We start from the raw sequence: 20,786 nt of genomic DNA, 5'->3' as shown, positions 1-20,786 counted from the left end.
TTTACTTTTATAAAAATTACGGATAACTTCAAAAAAAAAAAAAAAAATCCCTGTTGTTTCGCACGTTCTTACTTTAGTATCCTGTGGTTTAAAGTGTATCAATTTGCCCCTGTGATTTTATTTTTCTCTTTTTATTATCAATTTTTTTATTATCAATTTTATTTTATTGTTTTTTTAAATCAGTGACAAAATAAAATTAAAGAGTACTAAAGTAAATATTCGATAAATCTATGTGGGTATCTGAAGTTTTTTTGTATATAATTTAACTAAATATTAAGAAAAATTCTGCCGAAAAGATAAAAACAAAACCACATTTGGGGTAAATTGATGCATTTTAAACCATAGGGTACTAAAGTGAGAAAGTGCGAAACTACAGGAATTTTGTTTGAAATTTTTCTAAAAATTATAATATTTTTAAATATGTTCTTTTATTTTTTTAGCGTTAAAGTATTATTTATTTTATAAATAAAATGATCTTTTTGTGATAACAAATACATCCTTCCAAAAATCCCAATTATTAATTGAAAAAGGATAAAAAAGTCAATTCATCTTATTAACTAATTAGGGTTAAGTATTTTATGTATGATTAACTAATTTTTTCTAACTGATCCTAATGGTAGGGACATATTTAAAAATATTAGAACTTTTATAGGGACAACATATAAAAGTTGAACTTTATAGAAATATATTTGCAATTCGCTATATTTGTAGAGACCTGTACGCAATTAGATTTTTTTTCCTCACAGAATCCCCTTAAAGAACTTATATTTTACCAAATAACTTCTCTAATTCCAAGATAGAGCAAACACTGAAATCAATTTTTAGTAATAAATAGCTTATCGTTTCTTTCTTATTTTCTTCTTGTACAATCATAATAATCACACAAAAATTATAATAACTAGTTAACGTATAATTCTAATATTCTCATTAAAAATTCTAACAACTCATATAAATTTCAATAACGAAAAATACTTCTTGTACACTCTTCTTGGAGTGTAGATCTTACACCTATAATCTTAGAATTGATAAAATTGAATTAATTTTTAGTAAAATTTAAAAAAATTAATGTAATAAAAATGACTTCAAAATGAAGTATGTGTAAAATGTACATTTCAGTTTAGGATATACCTGTAGCATTACTCTTATTTATTGTTCTTTTAGGCCCGTTTGGTTGTGGAATAAAAGGGTAATAACCCTTTTTATCCCACTATTCTTGCCAAACACCAAACAAAGTTTACATGTTAATTTATCTTTGTGTTAACGGGTTATTTCGAAATAACCCGTTAAGAAGGGAGAATAGTAGTTCCATCTATTAGGTGGAACAAGCTATTATCTAATTTATTCCTCTACTAATTAAGTTATAAATAATTATAAATTATAATTAATTAATATAATTAATTTTTTTAATAATTGACATTAGATTATTTAAGTTAATTAAATTAATAAAATATTAAATAAAAATTTATTTATAATTTATTATTATTTATCTAATTAATATAGTTAAATTTTAAAATTTTAAAATTTATAATTTATATTTTGTAATCTCAATTAAAGTTTATAATTTTAAATTCTAAATTCTAATTTTTAATTATAAATTTTGATATTTAAAATTTGAAATTAAAATTTGATATTTTAATTTTTCAAATTTAAATTTGATTTTAATTTTAAAGTTTGAAATTAAAATTTAAAATTTAAAATTGAATTTAATTTTGAAGATTTTAAATTTAAAATTTTGAAATTTAAAAGTTAAAATTTTAAATTTAAAAATATAAATTTAAAATTTTAAAAATTCAAATTAAAATATAATAAAAGGGTAATTATCATTATTTTTTATTTATAAAACCTATTATCCTTCTTATTCTATCTTACCTAACCAAGCGCTATTTTTTTATTCTCAGGAATAATCCAATTTTCATCCAAACACAAAATTGATCTAATCCCCGCTTATATCTCAATTTATATCTATCTCTGAAATAGCAACTTTTTACTTATCCAGGAACAAAACTATACCAAAGTTTTACTGCACTTTTCTTTCCATCAAAATTCATCGGGTTGCAATAATGGCAACTAAACCGCTCACACTTCATTATTTGCAAAAGGACAAAACATGCTGTTTGCGCCAGGTTTCGGGCTCCACATAGGGAAAAATTCTAAAATGCAACGGATATATTGATGACGTGGCGTAACAAATTAATCAAATGTCTCATTTTAAGAGTATATGTCCCATCATGATTGTAAAAAAATATTTTTATTGTCCTTTTGGTTGAAAAGAAGGAATGTGATTGGTTTATTATTGATGACGTAGTGCAAGTGTGATAGTATAGAATTTCTCCCACATAGGACCCTCTGAAACCTCTTCCTAGTGCTTGATATCGGTTTCGGGCATCTGAAATTTACCTGAAACTCTATTTTCAAAGTTTTAAATTCTGTCTCAATCCGAATTCCTTTTAACATCCAAATTTAGTCTAAACTTTTCGAAACCTATTTTAGTCATGTTTAACATGAATTAATTCGTACTTTATTAATTTAATCAAAATTCAGTACATTATAACATATTTATAAACTAAATCATAAATAAAAATTAAGTTATTTTTTAATGATAAATAAATTCATTATTCTAAAATAATTCCAAAATAATTGCGTATTTGATTCTCAAACTGTGAGGCAGGTGACAATTTAGTCCTCAAACTTTAATTTATTATAATTTCTAGCTCGAACTTTAATAATTATTATAATCAAGTCCTATAATCCCATTTAGTCGACTAAATATTTATATATTGCTAATATATAGGTGGTGTAGTAGTATTGTAATTGATGACACACCCAAATTAAAATGCCACATCACTTTTACATTAGTGATGCTTAAAAATTTAGTCAACTAAATTAGATTGTGGGACTTGATTATAATAATTGTGAAAGATCAAACTAAAAATTATAATAAATAAAAATTTGAGAATCAAAGCATCAACAACTTCATAGTTTAAGGAAACGTGAAATTTACCCTTTGTAATTATATATAATTATAGGCTAATTAGTCCTCTTAGTTTGTTAGATATTTTAATTGAATTTTGCTCTCATAAGATAAATGACACATCCAAATTTTGTACTAAAAAAGTCATCCAATGATCCAACTCAAAAAAATTTAGAAGTTAGGCAGAAAAAAAAAAGAAAGAATTTTGAAAGGTTAGGTTTTTGTTCCACTATGGATCATAATTCAATTAAACTCTATACTTTTTTTTTTTTTGAGTTTTTATACTCATATATAAAAATTAATGACTTTATTAGTTATTAATTATTATTTGATCTAGTTTTATTTGTTTAATAAAATATTAGAGTTATTAAATTGGATGAAATCACCAATTAATTTAACAAAATCTCCATTTTTTTAAACTAAAATTACTTCATTCAAATATTTAAAAGTGAGGGGGTCTCAATTAAAAAAGCAAAGAGCAGTTGAGGGGGCTAGTTTAGAATACTTGTTAATTTAGGGGTTCTCTGTACATCTCCTCCTCCTTCTCACCTCACATCAAAACCCTAAAACCCCCCTAAACCATTCTTCTTCTTCGAAGCTCGAAGCTAAAACCCTAACATGGCCTCAGCTTCATCGATGTAGAGATCGAATATCGCCACAACAATCTCCATGGGCGATCTCCTCAAAAACCACACCTTCGCCGCCCACGCCGCCGCATCCTCCGCCGCCGTCGCCGCCGCCGCCTCCGCCACCCACCCCCTCGACACCCTCAAAACCCTCCTACAGGTGAAACCGCTACCGTTCTCATCTTTTTTGGGTACCTGATCAATAGGATTAAAGGTGTGTAATTTGTTGGTTTTTTTGTTACTTGATCTAGGTTGGTGCGGGGCCTAAACAGCAATTGGGTCTCTCTCAGGTGTTGGAAAGGATCAAATTAGTATCAGGTGTTGCAGGTGGGCTATAATTTTCTCTTCTTTTTTTTTTCTTTTTTTTTAGTTAATTTAGATAGATTTTGATGTGTATTGAGAGAAATGACAAATTTGAAAGCTTTAGGCAAATAGTGCTGTTTGATGAATTGCTCACTGGGTAATGCTATTAGGAGCAAAAAAAGAATAAAAAATTAAAAAACACTATCTAGGAGCTTTTTCTGCGTCTTATTCAAAGCTTTTGAGGCTTGAAATTCCATTTCTGCTCCCACTACAGCAGCAGCTTCTCGATGGGCTGAGGCTGCTGCTGCTGCTGCTGCTGCTGCAAGCAGAAGTGTGGCCAAACTGGCCCTTATTGAATGGATGCAGCGACGTAATGTTTCCTGGATTGTGTGCTTTGAAGTAAAAAGGCACAGCCTGTTATTTTCCTTTCATGACAGAAAATTGATTGTGAACAAGTTGCAATCTTGAATAGTTGTTTTTTGACCAATTGTTATGAAGCTTCGGAATGTATGCTGGTTTTAATTGAATTTGTTCTTGCTAACGCACTGATGATTAACCTAAGAGTCCGCTTGGTTCACAGTTTGTGATATTCTGGGAGTCCTTCATATTTTCTATTGAAAATATTTAAATCATCACCATTCAACTCAAGTTAGGTAGTTGTAAAAGTTGTTAGTGAATTACTGGAATCATTATAGATTTCTAGATGGTAGGAATAGTAAATTATCATGGGTTAGGAGATATTCTTATTCCATGCTTGATGGGAGTCATTAATAAGAGTGTACTAGTTCTGAACAACTTTTCAATCCAAGTAGCTTGATAAGTTAGTAACAAATTTGCCATTCCAAATATAAAATATGCAACATTTGCGGAATATTACAAACCTTGAACCAAATGGCCCCTAACAATTATCTTTTGAAGATTGCATATTGATGCCCTCCTACCGTAAAGCATAGAGTTGGCATATTACATTATTGAAATCTAAATGAGTTAGGAGCTTCAAGGGTATAAAGAGAGTTCTTTGTGCTTATAATAACAATAATCTTAATCCTGCTCTCTTTTTTTTTGTGTTTTTAGTTTTTACAGCTGTAAAATAGGATAATATTTACAGTAATTAATTTGTTTTTCTTCTCACAATCAGATAATCATGTTTTTGTTTAGAGATCTTTTATAAAGATGTGCAATTGTTGTTGCAGGTCTTTACAGTGGGCTCGGATGGTCAATTATTGGTAAAATTTCAGGATTAGGAGCGCGGTTTGGAGTTTATGAACTTTTAACTGCCTTTTATAAAGGTACAGTTTGTTTTTTTTTTCCCTGATCCTTTGAGAATGAATCTTATGACATATTGTGTATTTTACCGCATTATATAATAAGTTGGTATGACTTGATTAGATAGTATCTTTCATTAACTTAGTTTTAGGGCAGCTTGGATGAATTCAAATGAGCAAGTGTTTGTATCTTAGTATTGATTTCATTTGTACCTGTTGAGTTTTGCTTACTCTCTGTACTTTTATGTTTAGATGCAGCTTTTGTCGTTTATTAATTATCTATGTTAGTGTTATCCTGTTATTACATTGTTAATACACGCTAAAATTTGGTTTCCTGTTAGATTACCCTCACAACACTTATCGTAGTGGGTTTACTTCTCCTACAATTAGTGTCAAATGCAATGAACATTTTGTTAATCGAGTAATATGTTGTAATGCGCAGATGGAAGGGAAGACAACTATGTATATGTCTCTGAAGCTGCTTTGGCTGGTGTAGCGGCTGGTGCTGTGGAAGCTATTGCATGCACCCCATTCGAACTCCTTAAGCTTCGTGAACAGGTTTCTTCAGCTTCACGCTTGAAAACTGTGGGACCTGTTAAGGTTATGCAAGAAGCAACTCCGCTAATTTCAAAACTTCTACCCAGTTATACTCCTGATCTGAAAGCATGGAACAATACCGTTAGTCTTTTATCGACCCTCTCACCAAAACATCCAGATTTGATTGGTGCACTGAAACAGTACCCATGGATGTTGACTGGGTCGGGGAGACCTCCACTAGCTTCTGATGTTAAAGGCGCGTCCAATATAATGTCTTTGGAAGGTTGGAGTGCTTTGTGGAGGGGACTTCGACCCGGGGTAGCTCGAGACTGTGTTTACGGTGGTGCTTTCTTTTCTACTTGGCAGTTCATTCACATAGCAATGCTCAATTGGAAGGCTCTTGATATAAACCCTCCACCCAGGTTTTCTTAAATTTTCTTCTACTTTTGATTGGAAATGTTTGAACGCAATAATTTAAAATTGACCTGTCCTTTTCTGGCAATTAGTTGTCATTCTACTCTTTTATTTTTTTTAATAATTTTTTCTAAATTTTCTTTTCATGGTTGATTATGCTTGCTGTTGCACAACTATGTTATCAAAGTTCTTGCACCAACTCTATGTATATATCTATCTATATATGCATATACATGAATGTGTCCTTGTATTTATGTACAAATGAATGTGCACTTGTTATGCACGCATGTGATTCAATCCCTAATGTTGTCGGTGCGAATTCATTGTTGGGAGATCACATATTTGAGATCCAGGTTCTTGATATTAATTCAAAGAATGTAGGCAACAGAAAGGATGTACTCTTTTATCCCTTGTTATGAATGAGTAGAAAATAGAAATAGAAGGTTTTGAATGGCACATATTTTGGTGTACATAGCTTAGAAGCATTAAAACCAACTGAAATTAGATTATGAAAGTTAAATGTGTCATATCATGGCTAATTAGTTATTACCAAATTTCTGTTAGTCGTCCACTTTTTATTATGTCTAGAGTCTAGACAAAAATGAAAGGATATAGAGAATTTCTCAACCTCCCATTTCATGCTCTATGTTTTACTACTAGTTTTTCATTTTGAGCTCGATTTTTGGTCCTTCTTTTCCGTCTAAGGCGCTATATTTAATGTTGTTATTCAGGTCAATTGATGACGTAGGTCCTGCATCTCCACTGGCTTCTAGTCTAGCTGCTGGCTTTTCCGGAGCGATAGCTGCTGCTTTGTCTCATTCGTTTGACACAGCCAAAACTCGCTCTCAGTGCATTGTTATCCCTAAGGTACTACTTTGCGCTAGATATTTTTGTACATCCCCTTTTTTCTATTTTAGTTCTTATGCTTTGAAACACCTTGACCATCATCTCCTGACAGATAACGGATTTGATGCAGATAATAGTTATAAACAGTTTGTAACCGGTTCATAGTTAAGAGAGAGGTAGTAACATATATGAGAAGCAAACGAAAGCATTAGTAAAATTTTCTCCTTTCAAGAAAGTTTAATAGTTTGTTTTCTCTTCACTTTACTAAGTGGTGCCTATATCCGCAACAAAAGAATTGCAAGATAGAATGAGATGATTTCTGGCGATAAGATCCTTGTATGATTTTCTTTTTATTCGGTGACACTTGTAGTATATCATGATGGAGAGGAAACTGCTCAAGTGGACAGCACCTGGAATATGGATAGAGAGAGTGACGGGGATGTCTCCTGCAGATCGAAACATCATGTTTCGCGGTTTTTGGTTACGAGCGGCACGCAGTGGGATCGCATCGTTTGTGCTCGTCGGAAGCTACTATTTAGCTGTCGACCATTTACTTTAAGTTATGTTGTTTTCTGTTACGAACGGCATGCGGTGGTATCGCATCATTTGCGCTCATCAGAAGCTACTATTTTGCCGTCGACCGTCTCCTTCAATTTCTGTTCTTTCAGTTCTTGACTGAAAGTTTGAAGAACTGAGAGATAGACAGATCAGTGGCTGAAGTAAACTACAAAGACATTCTTTAAGGTTCTTCGCTGTATAATTTTTGCATCGACTTCTTCGACTTATCAGGGGGCGTGGGATGTGAATGTCTGATGATATCGGAAGTTAGCACCAGATGTAGATCATTTATTTTGCATTTTTGTTTATGAAGCTGTTAAGCATTCGGAAACTAACTGTGTATAAAGAATTTGTTTCCACAGGCTATGCGACGTTTGTTAGAAATTTTGACAGTACTGTTGAACAGTTCATAATGCAAAGTTTTTTTTTGCAGAACTTATATTGTGGTTTGCTAAAAATTGAATGAAATATGAAACATGTTTATGCAGCCTATATTGTCAGTTGTAATGCTTTGATTCCATTACACTTGTTAAAAGCTTCAGGAAAACTTCAAACTATGCAGATGATAAATAAATTAAAATTTTGTTAAAAGTTAATGCTACTGTATACCATACACCCGTAGCATTTACCTTTTTTCGTAATATAAAATTGGTAAAAAAATCAGTAGTTATCAGCTAAATTTTCTTTTTTGACTTTAACTGAAAAGCTCTAAATTAAAATAATTAAAATTAAGATGCTGTTATATATCGACTAGAGTGGAGGGATTATTAGATCGGTTCATAAATTTGGTTCATAGATGCAGTTTTAGTACGCGAGGTTTTTAGTAGTTTTAGTTTAACTTCGGCTATCCAACCTTCCAAATTTTAATTTTAGTGGCCGAAGTTTCAATTTGTTTGATTTAATTTATTTGATGACTCTTCCGATGCAAAATAATTTTTTATTTTAATAAATTTATAGTTAAATAAATTGTATAAAATATGCTAATTAAATTTATAAAAATGAAAGAGGTATTCAAATTTTAAAGTTAAAGATTAGTAACCGACGGAAATTAAATAAATTAAAAGATTACATATGAATATTAAAATTTTTTAAAAGTTAAATAATCAAATTAAGCTCTTTCTATTTTGATAATATAACTTTAATTCGAAAAAGTAGTTGGGAAGAGTTTGGTTGGTGGCTTTTACCTGCTACCGTTGCTAACGACTCCGCAAGCGAACCGCAAAAAAAAGGCGCTCAATCTACGAGCTGCAGCTAAAATCAGGAGATGTCTTCGCCGGTGAACTCCCCCGCCGTAATCACCTGCAAAGGTTTCTTTAAAAAATTTTTTTTTTTTGGGGATCTTTGTTTAGCCCTCCAACTGTTCGATGAAATTCCTCTTCTGCTTTTGGATCCAAATCTCATCACTCTTTTGTCTTTGTGTGGCTGTAGCTGCGGTGGCATGGGCGCCGGGGGAGCCGTTGGTGTTGGAGGAGGTGGCGGTGGAGCCACCGAAGCCGATGGAGATCCGCATCAAAGTCGTCTGTACTTCGATCTGCCGCAGCGACGTCACTCAATGGGAATCCAAGGTCTCCCTCCCTCTCTCTCCCTCCCTCTCTCTCTCTCTCTCTCTCAATCATCTTATCATGTTGAATAATGTTGACGGTTGCGATCAAACCCACGGTCTTGCGAAATGAACCAAACCATGTTAAAGCTTGAGCTGGTAGAGAACGGTGTTATAATATTTTGTATTCAGCAGATCAATCGATTGCTCGATTTGCATTTGATGTCGAATTAATCTGGCTTTTCTATTCTGATGGGATCTTTACTTCTTGTTACTCCTGCAGGCGCAACCCGATCTGTTTCCTCGGATCTTCGGCCATGAAGCATCTGGGTTCCCTCTCTGTCTTCTTCTTTTACTCTCTCGCTCTTGAAATTATTGCCTGCAGCTGGTGTGTTTATATGTCCCTGCACTTTCCGAGAATCAGCCTCCGTCACATTTCGTACTTTCAGTACAGCCGTCTAACTTTTAAATAGAGAAAAGACTACAGTCCCTGAATTTAAGTCAAGTTTTATTTTGGTTCTCAACTTTTGATTTCAACATTTGAAATCCTAAACTTTCAATAAGGTTTTAATTTAGTCCCCGAACTTTCAACAACATTTATGTCCTTACCTTAAAGTAAAAAATTATTGGTTGTAAGTAGTTCATCTGTACGTTCGTTTGCCATGAATATGTTGATTTTCATCTATGTCGTATTTGCAATTCTATGGTTTAACTTTTGTATGCAAAATATATTGTAACTCAACTGGTGGTAGCATTGAATATGAGATGAAAAAGACAAAAATAAATCAGTGAATTAATGGTATCTAGATGTACAGATGCACTAGGCATCGGCAATAATTCATCCTCTCATAGAAAATATATATTAAGACTAAAGTGAAATCTTTTGAGAGTTTAAACACCGGTGACTTTGAAATTGAAAGTTTGAGGACCAAAATGAAACTTGGCTGCAAGTTCGGGGACTAGTAGTGCAATTTAGCTAACATTGAAATATCATTCTCTATTCGCTTATTTTAACAATAAACCATTGTTTCAAATGGTATAGTTTTGAGTTTGCAAGGCTCTCTTCATGTGGTAGTCTAGAAGCTAATGATGGGCATTTGTACGGATGCGCCAGGTGTAGGCAGTTATTCTCCCATTTCGAAATTCGATTACGAGAAATGTTGAACCTCTTTACCTTACAGGATAGTAGAAAGTGTAGGAGAGGGAGTCACAGAGTTTGAAGTAGGAGATTATGTGCTCACCGTGTTCATTGGAGAGTGTGGAACTTGCAAGCATTGTGTATCTGGTAAGAGTAACATGTGCCAGAAACTGGGCTTGGAGAGAAAGGGTCTAATGCACACAGATCAGAAGACCCGGTTCTCGATCAAAGGAAAACCTGTGTATCATTATTGTGCTGTGTCAAGCTTTAGCGAGTACACAGTGGTACACTCTAATTGTGCTGTTAAAATAAGCTCAAGTGCATCAATGGATAGAATTTGCCTTTTAAGCTGTGGGGTATCCGCAGGTAAAGTTTCTGTATGTGCTGTTTAATATCATTTTCTGTTCTATCAAGTTGTGGCATTCAAATAGCAAATTCAATTTCTGAATATTTGATATTTTCTAAACTATTATACACAGTATGGCGTTTGGTTTGCTTGATCTTGAACCAAGGAAATGACAACATAGGATCTATATTATTGGAAATGATTGTAGTTTTATGATGTTTGAGAACTTTTACTAAGGCGCCATGGCTGAATGCAACTAAATGTGAAATTTCCTTAATTCTGTGAAGTAAGAAGCCTTTCGGCCACATTGTTGTTAATACAGAAGTGAAGTACTAAATTATGAGCATTGGAGAGAATTTGTTGGACTGTGTGGTAAGGTTTGTTGGAGGAACTGGGAAAATGAACTTAGTTTTGTTGTTTTCTGTTTTATTAACTGTGCCTCATAGAGTAGGCACTGCTAGGACTTGATCTTATAGACTGACACCAAAAAGCTGAAATCCATGCTCCGCCAACAACCATGTACAGGCTTTTGATGATTACTATTAATATCCCACGACACTTTTTGTTCCAGTGGATCGGAATCAGCTCTACGAAGTTCCTTCACCACAGTAAGCTTCATTTTAGATCCGTAAATGAAACGGAATAAAAATAAATAGCTTTTTCACAATAAAGTTCCTGGAGAACTATGTAGTAGGAATACGGAAACCATCTGAATGTCTGGTTTTTTGATCGGATTGATAGGACCCATGCTTAATTTATGGTGTCTAATTACTCAATTTTACCAATCGGACTATGATATGACTCCCTACAACACGACATATCCGTAAGTTGTTTACTTCTAGGTTCTTTCAAGTCTCAGTCTTATTATTCTCTCTAATTTACAGCTTGTATTTGCAATATATGAACGCAAGGAGAGGGTTTATTTTATTATAGCTGTTGTCTAATTTTAGGCCTTGGTGCTGCCTGGAAAGTTGCTGACATATCTAAAGGGTCAACTGTAGTGATTTTTGGTCTCGGAACTGTAGGCCTTTCAGTAAGTGTTGCATCAAATCTGATCATCTGCTGGCTTCAAATTTAAGCAAAAGCTTACTTCTTTGTACTTTTGATTTGAGCAATCAGGTGGCGCAAGGTGCTAAGATAAGGGGTGCTTCGAAGATAATAGGAGTGGATACTAATCCTGAAAAGTATGAAAAGGGTATGCTATCAATACAAAATGCTCAACAGGATTATGGATTCCAGAATGCTCTCAAAAGTTGTTGAATTACTTTTTTCTGATGCAGGAAAGGCCTTTGGCATAACAGACTTTATCAACCCAGATGAATGCAGCGAACCTATTCAACAGGTTGCATTTTCACTCCTAGAGAAGAGCTTGCTTCAACCTCACTAGATATAATGGATGCATGAACTGAGAGGCACTAAGAAAAATAAATACTAAAATATAATAGTTATTTCTTTACTCTATTATTGTCAGCATATTCATAAAATTGCCAATGTTAGATTTCACGCTGATTTTTTTTTTTTTTTCTTTTGACCATATAATGGAGAGGTTGTTTCCCTATTTTTAACCCATGATCACCAAGTCGCAAAATGATGTACGCTCCTTATTATATTTATCATTCTTGGTCAAGTTCTTGGTAATCATGTGCTTATTGTTTCGTTAAAGTGGCCTCTGCTGAACCAGCTTTTGTTTTTGTTGGGAAACATCTCTCTTTCAATCTCACTGCTATCACACTTTTGGTTTGCAAGCATAGCAGGGTTGAAGGGGTACAGGAAACAATAGCGTCCTGTTGTTTGAACACTTAGCCTGTCTAGTACATAATAGTTGACCAATAAACCTTCCCATATGAATCATCAAGATCAAGTTTTACCTTGCTGAATTGTTAATTGATGTTTTCAAAATTATGTTGCATGTATACATATTCTTGCACTTGGTGACCTGAGTAATAATGAAAATGGGGTGTAGGATGAAGGGTAAATCATGCAAATTCCTCCAGTAAAATTGTTCATGCTGTCACAAAAATTGGATACTTACTATGAGACCTATATAATGTTTGGCTTTGCTTTCGAATATCTGTTTAAATATGTTTCTTGCATTATCTGTGTAAATTTGTATGCAGATAGTTAAGAAAATGACAGATGGAGGGGCAGATTACTCTTTTGAATGTGTTGGTGATACTGGAATTGTTTCTACGGCATTACAATCATGTTGCGATGTAATTCTTCCCTTTACTCTTTTTTGAACCATATGAAAGGATATTGGATATAGTTTCAGATGGTTTTAATGGAAAAACATCACTAGAGCACTAGAAATCTGGCTCGTTCGCAATTCACCATCTGAAGTTTCCAATATTGAAATTACTAGTTGAACAGTCTATTTGTTTCAATCCACCAATCTGCCTGAAATTCCGTCAAGTTTTCTAGCTACCGTTAGCATGTGACTTTCATTTGACTAGGAAAATATACCATACTCCCATGTAAACTTTGGCTTGATTGAATTCCAATAGACCAACTGATATATTGAAGCAGTCTAATTATTTAGTTAGTGGTTTCAATTTTTTGAAGTTTGAATGGTGATCTGTAATCTATCTGAAGTTCAGGGTGAGTCTAGCATATTTCCCTGTCATTTCTCTGGCAGAAAATAAAAACCCTTGACGGAAGGTTGATAACTTGATATGGGTGATTGATTAAAACAAATACATTACACAAATGATTTTTCACTTTTGTTTTGGATAGAGGGCTTTTTTTGTGACTTTCTGACTTTCTTGTTCTTTTTGTTATACTTGTTGTCCGATTTCAGGGTTGGGGATTGACAGTGACTTTAGGAGTACCAAAAGTCAAGCCAGAGGTCTCAGCTCATTATGCAGTACTTCTCTCTGGAAGAACTCTTAAAGGTTCTTTGTTTGGAGGATGGAGACCAAAATCTGACCTGCCCTTACTAGTGGATAAATATATGAACAAGGTAAGTTGGACAACATCAACTTACGAAAAAGGTTTTCTGATTGTTAGTTATGTTATAGTTGATTAGAACTATCTTGCCCTCTGAAATGCGTTTAGATTAACAGCCGAATTTTCCCTGATTGCATATATTAAGGCTTCTTGTTCAGATTATCATTAGTAAGCTCACTCCCTGCTGTTTGTTTCCTAAAATTTACATGTAATATACCATCTTAATGTCGTTCGCAGTTAAGTTTGCAAGCCTGTTTTTCATGTCTATATCTTAGTTCAGTTGTCTAAATGGTCAGCTCTCTAATCTCAAATGCAGGAAATTGAAGTTGATGAACTTGTTACACACGATATGCCGTTTAGTAGAATAAATGAAGCTCTCAACCTGATGAGAGAAAGGAAGTGCTTGCGCTGTGTGATTCATATGTCAGAGCAGTAAAAGGAATACGCCAGGATAATAGATACTGGTTCTGTCAGTTTGTTTGTCATGTGAAAGCTTTTACTGACTTAATTTTCACTTATATCTGTTTGAATCTGACATTCAACAATTGGTAACGGAAAGGAGTCTGTCTTTCTTTGGGCCTTCTTCATGTACTGCTATTGGGTGATTGTAAAAGCTTGTAACGGGAATTCTTGATTCCGATCTTTTAATGTAGAACTCTGCCAAAAGGCTCTTTTCATAATTCAGAGTTGAAAGTAACATTTGTATTCAGCATTTTACTAGCTCAAATATGCCCTTGTACAAAAGGTTTGAATAACTAATGTTTGTTCTATCGAGTGCTAATGGACTAAAGTTTCCTTATGCCATCATAAAGGCATGAGAAATTGAGCATGCTTATGACTTTCATAATTTCCTGAACAAGCTAAAATCAGTGAATCAAACTCAGTTTAATTTAAGTGTACCAAGACATTGAAAGTACAATAGTTGCTGGAATTCGAAGTTCCAGGAAAGATTACACACGAATGAACACCATCCAGAAAGAACAAATAATCAAGCAAATTACATAGATTCAGTACATTCATTTACTCAGGTGATAAAACTTATACTACTGAGTTGCGTACATTTGTATTCACACAATATATCTGTTGTCGAATCTGCCCAACTGGTAGGATCAAAGCTGAAGACGATCAGCAAGGTTAAAAGATCGGCAAAAGAGTTGGATTATGGTTTTGTCATCATATATGCATTTAGAATGACCTAAATATGACAGTTACTAGGCAAAAAACACAAATCGGTTACAGTATTGAGGAAGAAAACTGCTCCCAATGAATCCTGCTTTCGGTGCTACAACAAGTCTGCACAAAACAAAGCCGTCAATAACCAATGATCTGCTACAGCAAACTGATAGTTGAAGCCGGTTTTCTCTTTGCTGAAATCAATCCAAATTTAGAAAGTCATGAGTGTTCTTTTACTATCCTTTTGTAGTTTCTCTAGAAGCTAATCCCATTGTTCCATATTGGGTCTAGTTGAGGAAGTTGATAGTCGTCAGGTTTTAGTGCCAAAGCAAAATCGGGCAACGTCGGTGCTGTTTCGATGATCCTGCATTGTTCCAATCAAACAATCAATCTTCAGTAGCATGTCATCATAATTTGCATGGTTTTATGCCGAAATGTGCCATAAATTTTTGTTTTATCACCCCAATACAAACTTTTGCGAAAGAGAGAAAAAAAGGGAAAAGAAAAAAAGTTAAAAGTCAAAGGACACATTCGATTACTGAAGACCTTCCACCTTAATTGATGTATTGTGTTCAGTGGCGAAACTATTAATTGATTATATAAATTAGCTTTGATTAAGTACAGTTCTTGTGGAATTATAAGAATAGTTGCAGCTAAGCCTAAGTTGTACCTTTCTTGAGTGTAGAGATCCCGATTCACGCGAACCTTGCTTGAAGCATCTTTTGGGATCTTCTCAGTTAGATACTTCATACAACCCCAAAGAGGAGGGTTCCTGCAAAGTAATTCATAATTCCATTATTATGTAGAGGAAGAACTTACAAAAAATGCAAGAATTAGTAACCAAAAAGCTTGTATATTTTATAACATTTTTCGTAGGACATTACATCGACCTACTCTTCTTGAAAAATTGAAAGGACATAGTTTCTGATTTTCGTCTTGTTTTTGGTTCCAAAATCAACGATAGCTTACTATAACTAGAAGAAAATGATTCAAAAGATAACTGTAACTTTCATGCTCCAGCAAAATGAATGCAAAGAACAAAGTTAAAGCTGTAATAAACATATGCAAAGAACAAACTGTGAGGAAACCATCATGAAGACTGGTTAATCAAGATGTCAGAGAAAAAAAGACGAGAGAAAAAGGCAAAAAGTTCATTAGATGACCTCGATGTTGGAGGAACAGAATTAAAGGCTGCGCAAGCCTTTTTGCTCTCTTTAAGGAACTCCTCTGATGCCTGAAGAGCAGCTGCAGCCATTCCGTGGGATTTCTCTGTATTTCCTTCATCAAGAATCAGTCCATGGAAATAGTACGCAGCGGCCTGGTAGATAAAAATGTATGTATTCAAAGATATCGAATTCGGTTCGTGCTGACGAACATCGTTTTGTACGTATGTATTTCCACCGACTAAAAGGCTTTTGGAATTGCATTAAGAAAATGGAACAAGGAATGTTTCAGTTAAATTCGCAGTTTAAGTACCTTTGCTTCGACAAGTTTCCATCTAACAAAGAGCTGATGCTTTTTCCCCCAGCCTTCTGGCAAAGGAAGCTGCGCGATGTAATCCTGAGCCTGTACGAAATGAGTTTAGCTGCAACTATAATGAGTACACGAACTGATGAAACCAAGTAAGAGGAAACCGAAATGTGTAGGGAAAAAAAAAGCGGATAAATTTGATCAGAAAATAACTATCGTCCATCAATAGCAACTGTATATTGTGTGATCATATCCGAATCAAGAGCTAAGCTGTACATTTGTGCTGCTAATTGCACTCGAGTAAGTTTTTGCCAGATAGGGGAACAAATGCTGCATTACCTGATGCCAATACTTGGCCATTTCACAAGCCAACCGCCGTTTCACTGCTAGGGTAGCCTTCGGACTATCAATTGCCATCCCAAGTTGAATATCCACACCCTAGACAAAGCACAGAAATGAATTGAAAGGGCGGAGTATGTGGAAAGATAGCACAACTGATGATCACTTGGCAGGCTTGGAAATATGTTATCTTTGCAACAAGAATGGAAAATCGCTATCTTGCTGGTATAAGTTAAGATGCAATTAAATACTATACAGATATGTGTACAAATCGACAAATTACTGTAGAAACAGCACTATATTTTCCCCTATTGAGCAAAATAATGCCGTCCTCAACAACAGGTAGTCTCATAGCATTAGCAGCAGCAGCAGCAGCAGCAGGATAAGGCATAGTTTGCATACATTCATCACGACAAACGACATTTAAGCCTTTGTGCTTATTTGCTTATATTCGTCATGGAACAAAAATATTTTGCTCTTATCTTATCATTAGCAAAGTAGCAGACAAAATTAAGTAGAATGAAAACGAAAATATGGAAACTGCGTCAAGCAACAAAAGGAAAGCAATACTTTATAGTTACAGTAAGTTACTTAGAAATGGTTTTTTGCATGATTAGAGGACACACTATTTGATTTGAAAGTTGATAGATAAGTAGTACCTGACCCAAGGCTTGCAGGCTAAGAGCTCGAAGAACTCCTTCTGTTAGGTCTACTGGGAGATCTCTCCTACTAGTTGCAAAATAGCAAAAAAAACAGTCAATAGCGTTGATCGAATGTAATGTGTCATCTGTTAAATTATATAAAGCAACCGTTTTCTCCAAAAGCTTAAGCTATTAGAAAACAGTGCTCACGTCTGCTCTGATACCATGTTAAATTATATAAAACAGCCGTTGTTTTTCACAAAAGTGTAAGTTGTCATATAATGGTTTTTTTTAATTATTTATATTCAACACCATCAAATTACTATTGCTGCGTTTGGTTGATTATGGAAAAGGAACTTAAAAGTCTTTAAACCTGGATTGTGGAGGTATCTGAGGAAGCACATGCTGAATAGCACAGTCCAAATATCCTGCAGCCTTCAAGAAAACGTCGACAGAGGTCCTTTTGCTCTCTGCATGCCACCATGAAGAAATATCAAGTTGTGACATTGTCAGTAATTTCAGAGTACAATTTATGGGAAAACAATTAGAAAGTACTTTTCCCAAAAGAAGGGGGAGAAAGAAGAAAAAAGTATAACGATTTTGCATGTCATCGAACACTATCGTACTAAAATAGAAAAAGATGAGGATGTTTGTTAGTCCCTGCAAAATGTTTACTTGATTTATGTTGTTAACACGCTAAATTTTCCGCCCCTCATTCTAATTCCAAATTGATATCATATAACTCTTTAGCACATTTAATGGATCCAGAGCATTTCCTAGTGAACTTCCGTATAAGCAATTCAATGAGCTTTTGGTCAATGAAAACTAGCCTTATTGTTTTATGCAATTGAATCCACAAAGATCGTCAAAATCCACACTCAAATATACACACTAGGTGATCCACAAATTTGGTTACTATTACAGGTAAAATTCACAATGCATGTAATGAAGAGCGTGTCGGTGCATAAGATAATTGTGTCACAAACATGGCCCAGAATTTACTATTTAGGGTTTAATACCCACCTCCAGATACTCTTGGCTGATGATAACTGTCACCAGCTGTTCTAGGAAGAAGCATGGAATTGGCTTGCGACAAACACAGCATAGACATCAAGTGTAGAACCGACAATACCTCGTACCAAGCGTTCGCCATTACTGTTTCCTGCACAATGCAGTAAATAATTATTAAGACGTAACTTTAAGTTCTCTTAATGCGTATCGAAAAAGGAGTCATACCTCTGCATCATCCTCCTGGTTAGCCCACGCAAACCGCACCTTGTCTCTCAACCTACCGCCTGTGATGTTACGAATAAGGCAAACTAGTTAAGTAATATCCAAGCAATGAAAAAATGATTCGCGAATTTCACAGAGTCTCCAACCTTTCAATTTTCAAGCAGGCCCCGAACTTTCAAATTCTGTTAAAATCTTATCCTAGCCGATTGTAGCGATGGAAATATCGGTAACTAATGTGAAACTACACAACATTATGCAGCGAACTACCGAATAAAGGAAATTACAGAGGGAATGATAGGGACTACCATCCTTCACCAATCCCAGAAGAACAGGTAAATAGTCTTCGAGAGCTCGCAGAAGATTCGCCAAAGCAGATCCTCCTAAAAGAATCATAAAATGTTGTAATGTTCTAGTAGCCTCCGACTACCGAAAGTGAGAGAGAATTAACGATATAAAGGAAACAATTGAGAGACTCTTATCCCCCTACACACCATGCCTTGTTGCTGTTCTTCGCCTCGGCTTTGCAGATAATGGTGTCTCCTGAGCAACCATGACCACTACTCGAGCTCTCAAAGCCGCGATTCTATCCGCCAGGCTCTTCGGCACGCTATCACCGAGCGATTGTGCGAAATCCACGCCTTTCGGGATGCGAAATCCCGGGACAAACACTGCCACCTCTCCTATACTCCCTGGATTCCGCATCCGGCAAGCTCCGCCAGAATCTCCTGGCGTCGACAGCAGGCATCCCATGATTCCAGATCTTAATTTCTTTCTGCGTCGACAGAATTCGGTCAGTACGAATTTGTTCGATACAACAAGAACCTATTGGATTCAAGTGAAGCTGCATGATCATTAGTGGGAAATTGAGATAATGCAAATATACCAATTCTAAGTTAAGATTCAAGAAATAGTCTAAATTCATGTAACTCTTTTAGAAATCAAAAAATTAATCTTGAAAATAAGATAACTACAATCTAACCTTTTGCTATCTCTTACTAGCCAGTAGAGGATAAATACAGCACCTTTAGACTCCTCTCTTTCTGCAGAAATGATACCAAAGCTGAGTACATGCTTTGTAGAGAAGGAGAAAATTAAAAAAGGAAAGAACAAAGTAGATTATTCTTTTAGTTTTATTATAGGGAGTAGGAACCAATCAGCAACAAAATTGGTTTGCAACTAGACTCTAATAAAAAAGAATACCAAGTTGGACTAGAAAAGGTGGGGGCATTTTTTTTTTTTTGGTTATGTTGGAATTGAGTTTAAAAGAGAATGGAAAGAAATGTACAGACCCAGAAAAAGGAAACATCAAGAAGAGGAGAGGGATTGAAAATAAAAGGAGTGTTTTGGATGATTACACATATGGGATCATTCTAATTCTGTAGCAGCATCTCAGGATAAGAAAAGAAAAGATTCAATTAATCTTGGGTTAGGATCCCAGTAAAATTTGGGGGATTGTTGGGGAATGATGAAGAGCTTGACAAATAACCAAGTTAGGGAGGTGGGAGATGGGAGAGGAGGAGAGTAGTGGGTGCACTGTGTCTGGTGGCGCCTAAGTGGGGAGAAGGTGTATTTATAAGGGTGTTTACATGTGGAAAATATCACCCAAAAATTAAAAAAAAAAAAATTTATTTGTACACCTAGTTGGGTAGGTGTACCTTTTGCACCTTACTTAGTTTCATTATTAAAAAAATGTGAAAAAAAAATCAAAATAAAAAAATTCATGAAGTTTTTTATCCTAATTTTTCGCCAGTTTGGTTGGAAGAAGAAAAACAAGTATTTTTGAAAAAAAAAAAATGTATATTTTATCAGAAACTAGTATTTTTATTTTTCGAAAAAAAAATACTAGGTTTTTATAAAATATGATTTTTTTTCTCTATAAATGCCTATTTTTTTTCAAACCAATTGTACAAAATATTGGAAACACGGTATTTCATGAAAAACTTTTTTCTTAGAATTATTTTTTTTCATACTTTTTGGGAGAAGCAAACAGCCTCTAAACATTATATACCCTCTTTTGAGTTTTTGTTAGTTAAAAAAAAAAAAAAAAAAAAAAACAACTTTTCGTGAAACTTTAATTAGTATATAAATTTTATACTTGAATCCACAATAGGATATAAATTTTATACTTTAAACCCAAAACAGAGATCAGCACCTTGTTCTGTGGCGGGAGGCTAGATTGAGCCGAGTTGCATTTGAAGTGGCATGAGGCTGGTTGGATTGAGTCACAATCGAAATTTGTGGGCGTTGTGTCTGTACGTTTTAAGTGGATTAGTTGTGTATTTTTAATAGTTCGACTTTTTGGAATTATTTAGTGCAATATGGTATGATACGTGGCTGTCACGCCCCGGATTATACTTTCCCCGGGCACGCCGACAAATCCGCCGTATACAAAGGAATTTCCCCTGTATACGTAGCGATAGCTGTACCTGTAAATCAAACA

At 34.6% G+C, this 20,786-nt stretch overlaps 3 protein-coding genes across 9 annotated transcripts; 2 read left to right on the top strand and 1 right to left on the bottom strand.

The window, feature by feature from the left end:
• On the top strand, positions 3,521-8,007 carry LOC109708298 (mitochondrial basic amino acids transporter). The gene is made up of 6 exons (XM_020229982.1): positions 3,521-3,757; positions 3,849-3,924; positions 5,094-5,189; positions 5,608-6,124; positions 6,848-6,983; positions 7,333-8,007. Exons 1-6 carry the CDS (start codon positions 3,641-3,643, stop codon positions 7,519-7,521), a joined length of 1,131 nt encoding a protein of 376 aa, XP_020085571.1. The 5' UTR covers positions 3,521-3,640; the 3' UTR covers positions 7,522-8,007.
• On the top strand, positions 8,630-14,202 carry LOC109707359 (alcohol dehydrogenase-like 6). 2 transcript variants are annotated; one of them, XM_020228588.1, is made up of 10 exons: positions 8,636-8,827; positions 8,949-9,085; positions 9,344-9,390; positions 10,242-10,564; positions 11,495-11,577; positions 11,664-11,739; positions 11,825-11,886; positions 12,662-12,757; positions 13,342-13,503; positions 13,807-14,202. In XM_020228588.1, exons 1-10 carry the CDS (start codon positions 8,785-8,787, stop codon positions 13,924-13,926), a joined length of 1,149 nt encoding a protein of 382 aa, XP_020084177.1. In that variant the 5' UTR covers positions 8,636-8,784; the 3' UTR covers positions 13,927-14,202. The 2 variants fall into 2 exon arrangements, with proteins under 2 accessions (XP_020084178.1, XP_020084177.1); XM_020228589.1 differs by lacking the exon at positions 12,662-12,757 and having other exon boundaries at positions 8,630-8,827.
• LOC109707358 lies at positions 14,357-19,885 on the bottom strand. Of its 6 annotated transcripts, none has more exons than XR_002215476.1 (13): positions 19,702-19,885; positions 19,326-19,386; positions 18,838-19,118; positions 18,652-18,726; positions 18,350-18,408; positions 18,137-18,275; positions 17,487-17,583; positions 17,132-17,201; positions 16,473-16,571; positions 16,140-16,229; positions 15,827-15,932; positions 15,334-15,435; positions 14,357-15,027 (listed from the first exon to the last, which is right to left on the bottom strand). XR_002215476.1 is itself a non-coding variant. In XM_020228584.1 (13 exons), the coding sequence occupies exons 3-13, from the start codon at positions 19,094-19,096 to the stop codon at positions 14,919-14,921; spliced, it is 1,254 nt and encodes a 417-aa protein (XP_020084173.1). In that variant the 5' UTR covers positions 19,097-19,168; positions 19,326-19,386; positions 19,702-19,885; the 3' UTR covers positions 14,357-14,918. The 6 variants fall into 6 exon arrangements, 5 of the variants coding, with proteins under 5 accessions (XP_020084173.1, XP_020084172.1, XP_020084176.1 ...); XM_020228584.1 differs by having other exon boundaries at positions 15,827-15,981; positions 18,838-19,168; XM_020228583.1 differs by having other exon boundaries at positions 15,827-15,981.

This window comes from Ananas comosus, linkage group 3, assembly GCF_001540865.1.
Source record: "Ananas comosus cultivar F153 linkage group 3, ASM154086v1, whole genome shotgun sequence".
Lineage (NCBI taxonomy): Eukaryota > Viridiplantae > Streptophyta > Magnoliopsida > Poales > Bromeliaceae > Ananas > Ananas comosus.
The sequence above is the reverse complement of the archived record's forward strand: the minus strand, read 5'-3'. Positions and strand labels throughout refer to the sequence as shown.